We start from the raw sequence: 14,660 nt of genomic DNA on the forward strand, positions 1-14,660 counted from the left end.
CCCGCCGGGGCCGCCTCGGTTTTGCCTGCTCAGGCGATGCTGGCGGTCGCCTGCGGGGGGTCCTTCCCGGCCCATATCCCGGAAGGCGGCGCGCGGGGTTCTCCCTTTTGCCGCCATCTTGGTTCGCGGCCGTGGGGGTGAGCCGGGGAGCGGCGGTGCGGCGGGAAGGGAGGGGAGCTGCCCCCTGCTCTGGGGCTATCGGCGGGCGCGGGGCTCCCGGGGCGTTGCGGCTGGCCCCGTGTGGAGCGAGTAGAGGGCGGGATGGAGCTGATACGCGGCGGATGGTCCCGACCGCAGGTTGAGGCCCGCAGTTGAAGGCGCTGGGGCGCCAGTAGCGTCCCTTTCAGTGGGGAAGTGGAGGGGTCCCCTTCCCTGCCCCGTGAGGCGGAGCCCGTCGTAGGGGAGCTGGCGGCCCCTCTGCCCTCGTCGCCGTGCTGTGGGTGGCCCTCGGCCGGCATGATGTTCTGGTCCCCGGGCTGGGCCTGCGGCATCTCCCGCTCGCTGGGCTGGACAGAGCTGCCGGCCAGGGAGGCTCATGGCTTGTGTGTCGTTTCTAGGCCTGCTGGGACCTGGGCTTCAGGAGGACACCATGACCGGGAGGTGAGTGACCTGTCCTGCTGAGATGGGTCTCGGCTCGTTGTTACAGTGTAGTTCTGACAGATCCTCTTGAGAGAGTTTTGTTAAAGCTGGGGGCAATGATCCGTTTTCCTGTAGCTGCTCTCATTTTCCAGAGCAGCTCCTCTGCCCAGTATCCTGCTGGGCCCTCTGCTAAGTGCCCACAGTTGTGTCTTTCTCTTCTGAGCCTCTGCCTTACGCTGGTTATAGCTGTTTATATGGTGTGCCACAATTTTCCCAGTCTGTCAAGAGATGCGGGATATTTATGGTGTTTTTGTTAGCACAGTGTTTGTGAACCTTCAGTATACAGTAGAAGCTTTGACATACTGCTTCCTTGAGTAAGGGAGCTACTATGCCATTGAGTTTTCTTATGGGTATAGGGGTGTTGTGGCTTAACCCCAGCCAGCAGCTCAGCCCCATGCAGCCGTTCGCTCACTCCCCCCCAGTGGGGTGGGGGAGAGAATTGGAAGGGTTAAAGTGAGAAAATTCCTGGGTTGAGATAAAGACAGTTTAATAGGTAAAGCAAAAGTCATGCACCCAAACAAAACAAGGAATTAATTCATTACTTCATTTAGTCTATGACTTTGGGCTCCATCTGTTATGATGGTCACTCAGGACAGGAGGGTGATGTGTTGCATGGAGTTACGGGGCACCAAAGCCAGCTCAGGTCAGGTCACTGCTACTCATAAGGCTTGTCTTCCATTGATTCAGGTGGTTCCTGCTATAGTAATTTGCATAACACAAAACTCAAATCATAGATTACAACAATTTAAAGGTATTTTCATTACAATCTCCACCCCTGATCCCTTTGGGCCCAGTTATAGGGTTTAACATTGCTTTACCTGCATAGTACAAACAGATCTTTGTCATGAAGAATTGTTGAGGAGTTTGTGTAATGTCACTTGTCCAGTGTGTGTGGAGGCTGTTTCTGACTGTACCCATAGACCATAGTTAATTCCTTTGAGGCTACAAATTAACAGCAGTTAGTTAATATCTTCTCCTATAGCACTTACTGCAACACAGGAGACTCAATTTATGTGGCGTATAGAAAAAAGTGGTATTTCCTCATCACAGAGTATGTGTAGATAGTTGAAAACATAACGCCTACTAATGTTGAAGAACTTCAGTTTTTGTATGAAGCCTGTAGTGTCAGGAGTTTATAACGAAGAAAGACACAAAGTTCTCATAATATTTCATGTCCCAGTTACTGAGCTTTCCTCTGTTGACTGAATGTAAGGGTTTGCAGTAATTAGTAAAAGGACGAGCAGTGGGGTTTTTCCTCAGCTAAATTTCTGTTGGTGTGGAAATGGTTTCTACTGAAACAGCACGTTAGTTGTTTTTACGTTGATACTTTGGAGTGAATTACAATTTGTAAATGTTTTCAATGTCTTCAGGCTGTGGTGCAAGGCCATTTTTGCTGGCTACAAACGTGGTCTCCGAAACCAGCGGGAGCACACTGCCCTTCTGAAAATTGAAGGTGTTTATGCCCGTCAGGAGACAGATTTCTACTTGGGCAAGAGGTGTGCCTATGTATACAAAGCTAAAAAGTAAGTCACTTTTATTGTTATCCTAAATTAGCCAACTCGTATGTCAGCTTTTACAAATGGCAGGATGTGAGCAGTCTGTTATTGAGCTTTTGTTAGAACAGAAATAAATTCAGCTCAATTTATCAATAGAATGTCCATGGGATACTGTGTAGACCAGTTTCCTGGGTTGGTTTAATTTTTAAAGTCCTTGGTTATTTTTGCTTTAATTGGCCTATGTGTTCTTAATTCAGATCATGAAATAATGTGAAATAATCATTCACTGTTATATATGATATGTTAAAGAGCAAATGATATGAGGAGTTTTGCCTGAGACTGACAAAAGCTGTACGCAGCTTTGTAGAGTAAACTGAAGTGAGATGAATTTGTGTCGAGTACTGTGAGCTATTGAGTTACTTTAACAGCAGAATTATTTTGTGAAGCCTGGAGGAATTTGTCTCCTGGCTTTTGCGTTGCCATGTTGGAACACTGTTCTGCTGTGCTGGCATTGCTGGAGGCCTTAAAAACAGTTACTTACTACCTTCCGCTTACTTTTTCTTTATGTGTAGTTGTTAGAGTTCAGATATGGGAGTTCAGAATTGCCTTGAATAAAATCGATCAGACTGTTAACTTGACCACCATCATTTCCAGGATGGCACATGGCTTTTCTTCTAAAGAAGTTTTTTGTAGTCTTATACGAGTGGTTGAAATTGATGAGGTTTTTTTAAGTTTTGTGACTTGTTAATAGTTCTCCAGTGGAGCTTCTGAAAAATTCCAAGCTACAATACTTACCTTATTTGGAAGGTACAGTGAAAATCCCAGCTCTTCACAAATTTCACAGGTAAAAAATGTGGAATGTGGTCCAACTAAAGATGGCTGTGGAATAAAGTTATGGAAGCGCCTTCAAGAGACTGCGTTGTCTGCCCCATCACTGCTCAGCCCCGAACGGAGCTGTGACCGGCATGCTGAGCAGTTCTTTCTCTCTGTTTCCTCAGCAACACTGTAACCCCCGGTGGCAAGCCCAACAGGACACGAGTGATCTGGGGGAAGGTAACCCGCGCCCATGGGAACAGCGGCATGGTTCGTGCCAAGTTCCGCTCCAACCTTCCTGCCAAGGCCATTGGACACAGAATCCGGGTGGTGAGTGGATTTATTTTAGCAACAAGATATTTATTGGCGGTTTTCAGGGTGTATTTTAATCCCACATAGTACGAGGGAAAACAGACTATGGTTGATAAGGGGTCATAAGTGCTCCTTGTGGAGCTAGGAGAGGTTTATTGCTGGCTGCTTGTGCTGCGGGGCTTGGTCTCATTGTCGAGGGTTTGTATGTTTGCTCAGGTTGTCTGGAAAGGCTCTTTGAGTCCCAGGACTCTTCCTCAGCTCTCTTCTAAAGCTGGCTTGATTTCTTTTCCCCAGATCTTGTACATGTATTTTTGTACCCTTCTACTCCAGTTCCTACCTGTTGACAGATCGATTTTTTTTTTTCCTCCTGCTTCCCTAGTGTTTTAACTGAGGGCTGAGTTGTCCTGACCTGTGCCCTAGAACCTGTGTTAGCCACAAGGCTTAAATGAGACTGTCCTCTTAGGTTCGTCACCCACAGCTTTGATGTGATATCTTGCTAGTGATGTTACTACACTTTTTCACTCTTGCATCTCTTCTGTGTAAATGGAGGGCGGGGGGAGTTGCTTTTATAGTAGTTGAAGAGACTAATGATCTAGATTGTAACTGCAAACCTTGTGTTTTCAATAGTACAGTCCAGTAATAGGATTTCTAACATGATTCTGTTCTTGTCTTTTACAGATGCTGTATCCATCTAGGATCTAAATTTTTATTTGAAATAAAATGGAGAATCTGTTTAATTTTTGTACATTTCTATTTTTATCCCTTCCACCTATTTTGAGGGACTTCATTCTTTTCCAGTAGTGTATCAGAGTTCACAGCACAGGGACGGAGCAGTGACTCTAAGCTAGATGATGAAATGGAGATTTGACCCGTGCTTGGCAAGGCATTAGTAGAGCAGACTACATTACAGAGACAAATAACTGGCAGCCTTCACTGCGACCTGTCTGTGCCTCCCATCACAGAATCTGAATGGTTTGCAGGGCTAAACAATAAATGTTTACAACCTCATAAACTGTGCACACAAGCTTCATATAGAGCATGAGAAATACTTCTTTGCCTACCTACTACAGGGAAACTTCTTATTCCTGTTTCTCTTGTACTCAGCGATGACTGCTGTTGAGACAAAACTGTGTAATGGGACGCTAAATCCTAGCAGGTGCTAGCTCACATCTAAAAATAGTGGTTCTACTAGAACCACAAAGAATGAGACCGTAGTACCTGGGCAGCGTGTGTGCCTGTAGCCTCTGCTCTATGTAACTAACTTAGACATGTTTTCATCACACACAACTGTGGTGCTTGAGCGTTAATACTTGCTGTTTTCCTGGCCAGCCTTGTTACAGCGTGTAATGGGGGGGGGGGATCTTTACACTGGTAGTGTATCACTTGGGTGAGTTCTTTAAGGTTTATTGAACAAGAAGGTGGTGAAAAATGAATGTAAAGATTCTTAAAGTGCAAGTCTCAGAGTTTCTTAGTACATTGCTTGAAAATTCTGAGTAATTTTAAGGTTTCAGGCAGGTGCAGGTTGGCATGGTTACTGCTGATGTCACAGTCCCAAAATGACCTGTCAATACCCTGACCGGGTGATGCTGCTGATTCTGTGCAGTTGTTCGGTCATTTGGGAAGTGTCCCCAGTGAGTGAGACAGGTGAGTGGTCATCCTGACCTTCCCTTGCTCCCCTCTCCCTGCCCAGCCCTGCTATGAGTATGTGGTAGGGACCTCTCTGAACTGGGGGCTTTGCTCCTGCCCTGCGGTGGGCTGGTATTTCATCACTAATCCTCTTCCTTCTGAAAGAGGTGGAGCACTCGTGTGTTCAGAGTACATTACTGGGTAAATTAAGACTCTTTGGTAATTCAAACAAAAATTGGACTTGTCTACTCACCTCTGGTATATGAGTTACTTGTCTGGACTGAACTAAACCTGCTGCCGCTGTCTCCAACAGCGGGAGAGCACTGGCAGTGGAAAGCTGCCGGTTTTTAACGTGTGGAGGGAAGCTGCAGCTTATGGGACACTGGGTCGGGTCAAGCAGGGCTTTAGTCTTCTGCAAATACTGGCAGGTTGTACACAGGACTGAAAGAAGGATGAGGTGGAATGCAAATCGAATTTCCAGTTCTAGGCATTACCAGAGGAAGGAGGAAATGTAGTGGGCAAATTGGATTTTAACAGCAGGTTGGTAGGATTGTGGTCCCTGTCCTGTGGTTGGATTCTGCTGGTGAGTTAATAAGCGCTCTTGAGTTTGAGGCATGATGCTCAAAAATATGTAATGATCCTTCTCTTTCATCTTTTTCTACTGTACCAGACTGCTGAGGTACAAAGCCTGTTCCTGGGAAGTCTAACATCAAATAGTGTATGGCTACAATTTTTGAATTTTTGTGTCAAAACTCTGCTGTTCCCTTTCACATTCATTTGGTCCCACCAAAACCAGTGTGTTTGCTTTGTACGTGATGGCGTAGCCTGTTAGAAGGCCTGTGCCATGCAAGTGCCTTTGCTACTGCAAACCCCTTCCACTCCTTTCCCCATCAATGCAGTAAAACGACTCGTGCGGGAGGAAACTATGGCATCAGAGGAGCCTGCTGTCTGCTCCTTCGTGGACCGAACCACCTGGGAGCTCCTCAACCTCCTGCACATGGTGGCGAGGCAGAACGGACGGGTGGTGGTGATGGAGGTGGACGACGACAATGTGAGAACTCCCTCGGTGCTGGTGGATTTTGCCCAGGACCTGTGTGGCACAGCTGACATCAGGGCTAAACTACAACAGGCAGAGAGGATGGAAGAGGAGGAGGAGGAGGAGGAGGAGGAGGTTCGGCCACATCTGGTTTTTATGCTGTGGAAAGCCACTGTGTTGAAACAGCTCATGCAGTGGGATCACCTGGATGAGGCTGTCTGGAATGTTAGGAACCTCCTTCCCTGCCTGCCGTACGTGCTGGTGCTTGTGATGATCCACCCAGACCCCCAGGAGCAGCTGGACGAGGCAGTGGGAGCACTGAGGAGAATGCAGTGTCTGCTGGATGGGGCCTGGCAACTCGTGGTGGAGGCAGCGGTCTACAGCCCTGGCCAGCCTGGTGGTATCCTGGATGCAAAGAGAGCTGCGTGTAGGGCACTGAGAGAAGTCTTGAACTGCCATGAAGGTATCCTGGGACATAGCAGGGGCAAGGGAGAAAGAAATAGGGTTTTTGGAAAGAGAAACGTGCTCAGGGTGGGTCATGGAAGGGTCAGAGATGGTACAGACCAAAGACCTGGCTTGGTGGCTGGGTTCAGATACAGGAGGGAAGATAAGCTGGACTTTGCAGGCAATGTGAGCTGGAAATGAGAATGAGGGCTTAAGTGCTGGGATAGGGGTGGACAATGTAGTCTGAGCCAACTGTGTGCCCTCTTCCAAGTCGGACGATGGCGGCTTCTTGCCCCAAAACACACGTTGCTATGGAGATGCAGCACAGTGTAAGAGCTGCAGTCCTGACTCCACCACTGGGGCGTTTCGTGATTGTATTAGCAGCTCACCATCCCACTGACCCTGCGTTCTTCATTGGAGGGATGTGCCAACTGTTTTGGGTGAGCCATCGGCCAAAGCTTTGACCAGGGTGATACCTGCTGTTCTTTTCTTGTGTCTGTTTCCTCCTCTAGAAGTCGACTCTCAGGGTCCATTTATTGTTTCGCTCCCAGAGTTCAGCTACTGCTGTGCTCTGCCTGAACATATGCGGCACAAGGTATCGAAGACAGCTGGAGAATGAATTCCCTTGGGCAGCAGCATCTGGCAGGTTGGTTTTAGCGCTGTTCGCTTTGTCCCTTTGTAGAAATGCTATCCTCCTGGTGCCTTGCTTGTCTGCCCAGTCCTTCTGCACCGACATGATTCAGTATGTAGCTGCTGCCAGAAGGGGACACTGCTCCTTCAGCATCACGCTGTCCTTGCTACAAAGCTCAGATTTCTTTGCTACATTGCCTGAACAATCTATCCCAGGAAACTTCTATCAAAAATCACTGAGTTTCTGCTTTGCATGAAATGCCTTGCTTGAATATCAAAATGTCCCTGAGAAACCTGCTGGGCTGTCCCCAAGAAACCAGCTGTCAACAGAGAGGGAGTGAGAGCAGGCCAGCTGCGCCTGGATTTTAGACTGTCCCAAAACTGAGAAAGTGAAAGAAACCCAGAGGTAAGACCTAAGACCGCTTTTTCCCAGGAGAGCCTGAATGCAGGGGTCTTTGGTAGTTCTCATCAGCACAAAGCTCCTGAAATTCCCCAGGGTTCTTTGCTTTCCCACCATCCTGTGACTACAAAGTTTGCTGCCCCCTCTTGCTTATCGAACAAGATGCTGCAAACAAGATGAAGGTCTGTCTCCCGTTGTGCTGCTATTTGCCGTTAGTACGTTGGCCTTTCCCAAGGTACTGTCCTCACACCAGAATAGTTGAAGGGTCCAGAATGAGCTGTCTAAATGTCTTACACTGATCCAGGGGATCCTTTCCACCTACCCTGATGGAAGGACCTGTGGGTGGTTTATGTGCATGGCATGCTCTGCAACTCTCTATCTCTCAGGCAGCCACCGCAGGCATGCCTGCCAGCTCAGCTCGGTGCGTCTGGGCACGTGACACCTTGCTATTATTCATGCTGCGTTTTCATGCTTGCTGCCTGAGCAGCCCCCAATTGTCCTGTCCCTTCAGTATGATGGGTGAAAGAAGCTTGCTGTATCTTGAGCCAAACTCCACTGAGATCTGTAGATCAAGGTCTGGGTGCTGGTGTGGGGAGGTGTCAGTACAGCTCTCAGGACTGAGAGCGATGGGGGCTGAACCCACAGCGTGTATAGGGCTGAGAATCAGCTGGAGTGAGGACGGTCCTGATCTGTGCCCGAGTGCAGACTGACACTGCTGAGCCCTTCTGTAACAGGAAATCAGTCAGCATCCTCTTCAAACTAGAGGCACTGCAAGTAAGACAGTACATTTGTGTTCACTCTTCCTCACTCCCGGGCGAAAAAGAAAAAAATCTATGCAGATGAAAACCCAGCATTTAGCCAACTGTCCATTAAAGGGGCTATTGCAAGGACTGACCTACATAGAAGTGGGTACCAGTAGATATCCAGCAGGTTGAATTACTGGGATGGGTTATTTTGGATGGGAGGAACTGTGGAAGCACTAAATTATTTTTGTTTCTAAGGCCAATGGCCAATACAATAGCTGAACTTATTTCCCAACCTCTCTGGGCATGGCAAAGCACTATGATTAGCTGTTTTACTATTGCGAGTTTATATGTATTTCTTCTCTATGATTTTTTTTTTACAGATCTGTGTCCACCTAAGATCTTATCTATCACCAAAAGAAGTATTAAAAGAAGTATTTTTCATTTCCCTGTGTGTCTGTGTGTAGTTATAAGCTTTAAAACTATACATCAAAGACTATGAAAGTCCTGCTGAAGGTGCAGGTTTGTGCAATACAGTAGGGAAGGAGTGGGATTTGAGGGTGTTACAGAGCCTCTGAACCAACGTTTCTCAGGGAAAGGATCCTCCAGGGTTGGTGTGGTTTTGTCTGGTTTGGGTTTTTGGGGTGGGTTTTTTTGGGGGGGGAGGGGGAGGGTGGACGATGTCCAAATATGGGTTCTTTCCACATCCTTGAGGACAGTGTGGCTTTACCAAGAAGCACAACCTTGCTGTAGGTGTTTGGGTGGTGCTGGTGCTTGGCAACTCTTGGATGGGGTGTTGGTTCTGCGAAAAAACCTTGCTTTTAAAGGTCAGAGGGAAATAACCTTGTCCAGTTGTCTGAACGTAATTGTAACACTTAACTTGATTGCTGTGTTGTGGAAGAGACTTTTCATGAGCAACTGGCCATCTTAATATAAATTCCCACTTTCCTTAAAGAGAACGCTTTTTTTTTTGGGTCAAGCTCACGCAGAAATAGTTCCTTTGAGTCAATGCAAGATGTGTACAGTTCAGGCTGTTTGTGAGTGCAGACTAATGCAGGGTTGGCAAGTTTTTATGTGATGGTTCTGCTGCCAGGCTAGCAGGAGCACTGCGATCCACCAAAGCAGGAACAAACTCTCGAGCCAGCTCAGCTCAAGCCCCAAAACAAGATGCATCAGCAAGCATTAGGGATACTGCTGCATGGCCCAGAAGTCTGCCAACAGCAACAGGTCTCTTCCTGAGACAGAAGAGAACAACCTGCTCTGCTCAGCTGGCATCACATGCTGTGAGAGCAGCAGGGAGCAGCCGTTCAGTGGGCTCCTGGCATATGAGCATCTGAGTACTACCTCTTGAAGATGATCGAGACAACATCTGAGCCAAGCTTTGCCATCCAGAACAAGCTTTGCCCATTTCTGAAAAACCCAGCTCCTCATTGATCTGGCGCGTCACGCCTATGTGCCAGGACAAAGTCCAATTGCCCTTTGGTGCAATCCTGTAGCGTGCCAGGAGGGCACCTCGCCAGCTGGTCACCTGTGGCCTCTTTCAGGGCTCAACAGTGACAAACCAGGCAGCTCCAAACCCACCTGCTCTACCCATCGGAGCAACTCCTGGAAAGCTGATGGATCTGCCCTTTGTTTTTGTCTGAGAAGCTGGGGGTTTGGCCTGTGCCAAGAAGGGGTTTTGTGGGGGGGAGGCAGAAGGGGCTGCATTTGCCTGCAGAGGTCCCCAACCACCGGTGTCCAGCTCAGTGGGGTCTGGGGTAACTTTTAAGAGGTTCTGCAAAGGGTAAGATGACAAAAAGCTGGGCTGCTGTGTTGAAGGCAAGTGTGTGCTGGGAAGAAATGGAGTCTGGTGGCTGCGAACAGCTAGTCCTGGGTCCTGTTGTCAAACCAAAGGCAAGGGTCCAGCTGAGGCTCTGGCAGGACAGCAGGAAAAAGGCCAGAAGAGGCAGCTTGGTCCTTGGGTTTGATCTCATGTCTATCACCAGCCACGTTTTGAACATCTTTCCAGTGGAGGAGCAAAGACTGGAGCAGGCTTGAGGGGCAGCCTCCATCGCTTTCCAAGGAGACAGGCAGAGACATCCCTCCTACCGTGTGATCAGGACTGCCCCGACACCCTGGGCTCCTCGCACGTGGCCCTGTGCCTGGTCCCCGACCTTCTTCAGAAATACCTTTCTATGCCCCTCTGCCATCCAGAAAGGGATGGTGACTCAAGAAAGCAGAAGGAAACTTAGGACAACTGCAGAGATGGGCAGGACAATGCACGACTTTCAAAGAGAATGGGATCTTGGAGAAGAGAGGCAGGGAAAGGTTTGGGGTTCCCCATCAGGAAGCCAGGCTGCGTGCAGAGTGTCTGAGCCATGGGGCAGATGGGGAGTTCCCAGCTTTATTTGCTTATGGGGTGTAACCTCCGCTGAGCGGAGCTCAGAGGGGTGTGATGACTTGGATGGATCCAGGCCAGGGCTGAGTCGGCACAGGCTGCCAGGGGACCAAAACTGGGGCTGCCTCCAGTCCCTGGAGGTGGTTGGGTCTGGGGTGTGGGGACCTGGGACAGAACAAAGTGACCATCCAGTTCGGATTCAGTTGAGAGTGAACTTGTTGCAGGAAGGATCCATCTCTGGTTTGATAAAGTTCAAGGTTCAGTGGGTGGAAAGTGGGGAGGGGTCTGGGTTCAGGGGCTAGAAAGGTTGAGGAGAGTTTTGGGGAATGTCAGTGGAGGAGGTGGGAAGAGCCATGGAGGAGTGAACAGGAGACAGGGGCTAGAAGGGGGTCAGTGCAACTGTGTGGTTCAGGGCAAGGGGTATTTTCCTCACTTGAAGTTTCCCCCTCTGCTACTTCTTTGAGGCACCCAAGAAGATCTCTGTGGATGAAGAGCTCAGTGAGTGCTGGTGCCCCCACAGCAATGCTCTCAGTGGTAGCTGATAGCACTGCACAAGCACAGCAGATGCTCTCCAGCATCTCGTACTGATGGTGTTTTTCCAAAGCGGTAAGTGGAAGCAGGTTTAGAGAACGGGTCTGTGAAAGAGCACCTGTGCAAAGGTTCCCTAAAGCTTAGCTTGTCAGCAGCCAGGTCCTGCTCCTGGCTGGCTCAGAGGCTTTTTCCAGTGCCCCCATGAGCACCGAGGCTGCCAAGAGGAAGAGTTTAAGGAGCTGGGCTGGGTCACTGGACACGGGAGCTCAGAGCCTGCTGCTCCCGCAGATTCCCTCCTGGTTGTTTAGCCTCTTTGTACTCCTGTCATCAAAATTGGCACAAGAATCCTTTTTCTCCATCCTCTTTCTACTCTCGTCAGAAGAGAGGTTAATCTTGGTAAATGCATCTCTTAAGAGGCCTAATCCAATGGACCTTTGATTTTGGTTAGACTTCAAGGTGCTACTAATACACATGATAAATTTATTTCTCTGAACAAAGTGTCTTCTCTTCCTCCTTTGAAGTCCAAAATGAGCAGATGTTATGTTTGCTCTCAGCAGCCATGGGCATGTGTAAGAGAAGTGATTACCCTCATTTAGGGCTATCTGTAGAGATTTTCTACAAACGTGAGTGTCAGATGGAGGTTTGAAGGAGTGTCAGGACTTGTAAATACATCTGTATTTTCGCTCGGACGCCTGCCAGAGCTCTGAAGTCACTTTGTTGGGGACTACAAATACTGCTGAGCTCATGACTGCCTCTGAACCCTTTGAGCTGTACCTCTTTAACGCAAAGGAAGATAAAGTTGTATTTGCTATTAGATCTTACCTCTGTTAATGAATAAAGAAATGTAAACAAGGTTGTTTGGGTATTGTGAGTGACATTCGCCTTTCCAACCAGCCTCTGCTGGCAATGGTACATGTGTACCCAAAATTGACTAGAGAACTGCAGTGACCATGAAGAACCGCTCTATCCAGTCCCAAATATTAGTTTTTAGAGGCTGTGCTGGCAGCTTAAACATCGGGGCCACTGCAGAGAAATAGCGAGTGGGTTTCCTTCTGAGCTGAGTTAGGAAGATAATTTCCATTTTTTCTGTATCTTCTCTGCAGGAATCATCATCATAAATTTGGGCAATGGCCTGCTTGACAGCCTGCTTCCCGAGGCAGTCGGGGGTCTCTGCCCGAGCCACTGGCACAGCCCTGCTTGAAAAGAGCCCTGCGAGACCCATGCTGTAATCAGACAGGGTATAACTGGCACCAGCACGCTGCCTGTGCTGGCAGCTCATGTGGAGTTTAGCATGCTGTGTGGCAGTTTACAGGGAGCATCCTGCCTCCTTTGAGCCAGCTTCAAGAGATCCGGGCTTCCCCAGTCAAAGTGGCCAAAGAAAGTGTCTATCTCTGGCTTGTTCCTTGCAGGGAGCAGCCAAAGCTGATGGTTCCTCTTCCCAGAGACCTTCTGCTTATGATTGGCTTATGAACAAATCTGCGTACCGGAAATTTTGTAGCTGGGGAAAGTATGAGCAGAGAAAGCCCAAGGTGAGGGCTCCTGGGGACCAGCACCTACTCCTGTCCCCTCCTGCTGCCGCTGGCCCAGCTCATGGTGCTGGTTACACCCAGGGCTTTTCTCCACAGGACCATGAGCAGGATTCTGAATACGTGAGAAAAAATCCTTGTAAATACAAAATGTGGGCAACGCTAAGGCCAGGCTTGGCTGTTGAATTATGTCTGACTTTGTAGCCCTGCTGTATTGACAGCTGCTCTCAGGGCATGGAAGCACAGGCTCTTCCAAGAATAGACCCTGATCTTTGGAAGAGGAGCCTAATCCTTCTGTTTTATCTCCCCCCAGTTTGCTTATCAGCATTTGTCAATGAGTAAATTACTTTTTCCAGGACCCAGGGCAGAAAGTCTCTTTGAAACCCTTGTCTGGGCTGTCCAGCCCCCACGATGCTGGCATGGGACAGTGTTTGCTAAGCCTGTCACAGCTGGGACAAATGTTTTCTTGGCTTCAAATCGGTGGCACACAGTGACGTTCCTGAGCTGCCACATCTCTGTCCTGCCTGGGGACCAGCCTGTGGCACATCCTTTCCCAGTGGTGGCTGCTGACCTGCTGGGCTCTGGGGATGGGTGGCTGAGAGGACAGACAGGCAGAGAGCAGGCACGCTGGCTCAGCTGCTTTTGTGGCACAAGAGTGTACCCCAAAACACACATTGGGAATCAGTGATCCAGAGCAGGCGTGTGGATTTCAACTCCCAGTGTTCTTGGAGCCTTCCTCCACCCACCTCGTAGAGATGGTTTGGCTCCGAACGTCCTCGGAGAGTGACTGGCCAAGGTGACTCCAGCCGTTTGCACCTTTGAGCTGTTTATCCTCTCCCAGGTTCCTGTGATAAGACATGACCTGTTTAGAGGAGCCTGTTCTGATGTGGAACAGGGGAAATATTTACCATGTGCTGTGGATCGGAGCTTCCTGGTTCATCTGCCAGGCACACTGCCACGAGGCAACTGCCAGGGCCGGGCACAGCGGCTGCCACCACGTGGCTTTCATTCACCGTCAACTGGCAGAGCCAGCTCGTGGGATATGGGCCTTGTCCTGCGCTGGGGCTGTGTAACGCGTGCCAGCACCTAAGCCCTGATTATAGCTCTGTACTTATCCATGCAAACATTTTGTGCTTTGACAGGACATGTGTGTGTCACTGCGGAACACTGCTGATGCTGGTGGGGCTGTGACTATGGGCTGTGTGGAAGGGTATGGATGTGGTGTTTGCGGAGGGGAAGCCAAAGGGGACTGGCTTGGGAAGGGACTTGGAGTTGCAGTGTGTGGGGTGGGGGCTGCAGTTTGGCTTTGCAGCACTTCTGCAGCTTTGCACTTGTGCACGAATTGGTCTTTGAGGAGGTGCTTGTTTCTCAAAGGGTGGCGTTAATGTGGCTGTAGCCCGGCCAGGGTGCGTGGAAGCATTGTGCCTCCTACAGCACATGATGCCTGCAGAGGCCACTCCATCACTGCCCTAGGGCATGGTGTGTTGAACCTTTGGGGTATGTGATACCCTCGAAGGGTGTAACCAGCTGCTCCTCTATCAAGGTCTTGCACGTGTCCCACCTTGCAGTCAGCACAGCCTTCGCTCATCCCTCTCTCAGTTTCCTAGCCCCTCCACAGTGGGTGTTTTTTACCGGAATTTTATCACCTCCCCAATGGTAACAGGACCAGCCTCGCAAGAGGCCTGTGCAAGGACTCCGGATCTGGTTGCATGGCAGATCTGGGGGCCCCAGGTCCCTCTAGCACCCTCTGTGCTGTGCGCACCTGACAGCAGGCAGGGGCTGTGCACCGGAGGGAGCTGGGGGGGGTGCCGGTCCCGGGACGGGGCCGGAGGTGCCGCAGGCTGCCTTGCATGGGGCGGGGGGGTGGGGGGAGTCCTTGACACATCCCCCGCTGCATCAGGGCCGGCACACGGGGTGGTGCTTGGCGCGGTGGGGGGGGCGGTGCTGGAGCTGATGCCCGCGTACGGGGCCGGAGATGATGCAGGGTGCGAGGGACCGGTGCGCGGCGGCGGGCGGCAGGGCCAGTGGGCGGGGCGGTGCCGGGGGCGGTGCGCGGTGCCGGGCAGCGTGCGCGGCGGCAGCGGGGG

At 50.0% G+C, this 14,660-nt stretch overlaps 2 protein-coding genes across 4 annotated transcripts; both read left to right on the forward strand.

Moving 5' to 3' along the window:
- Window positions 1–27: 27 nt before the first annotated feature.
- Window positions 28–3,997, forward strand: RPL35A (ribosomal protein L35a). Its single transcript, XM_054835861.1, has 5 exons — window positions 28–137; window positions 558–600; window positions 2,010–2,162; window positions 3,134–3,278; window positions 3,939–3,997. Exons 2-5 carry the CDS (start codon window positions 590–592, stop codon window positions 3,960–3,962), a joined length of 333 nt encoding a protein of 110 aa, XP_054691836.1. The 5' UTR covers window positions 28–137; window positions 558–589; the 3' UTR covers window positions 3,963–3,997.
- A 137-nt stretch (window positions 3,998–4,134) lies between these two features.
- LOC129210188 (uncharacterized) lies at window positions 4,135–8,566 on the forward strand. 3 transcript variants are annotated; one of them, XM_054835860.1, is made up of 3 exons: window positions 4,135–6,385; window positions 6,879–7,012; window positions 8,523–8,566. In XM_054835860.1, exons 1-2 carry the CDS (start codon window positions 5,731–5,733, stop codon window positions 6,983–6,985), a joined length of 762 nt encoding a protein of 253 aa, XP_054691835.1. In that variant the 5' UTR covers window positions 4,135–5,730; the 3' UTR covers window positions 6,986–7,012; window positions 8,523–8,566. The 3 variants fall into 3 exon arrangements, 2 of the variants coding, with proteins under 2 accessions (XP_054691835.1, XP_054691834.1); XM_054835859.1 differs by having other exon boundaries at window positions 6,879–6,961; window positions 7,049–8,547; XR_008578343.1 differs by having other exon boundaries at window positions 4,135–7,012.
- The last annotated feature ends 6,094 nt before the right edge of the window (window positions 8,567–14,660 follow it).

This window comes from Grus americana, chromosome 9 (genome assembly GCF_028858705.1).
Source record: "Grus americana isolate bGruAme1 chromosome 9, bGruAme1.mat, whole genome shotgun sequence".
NCBI classification, from domain to species: Eukaryota; Metazoa; Chordata; class Aves; order Gruiformes; family Gruidae; genus Grus; species Grus americana.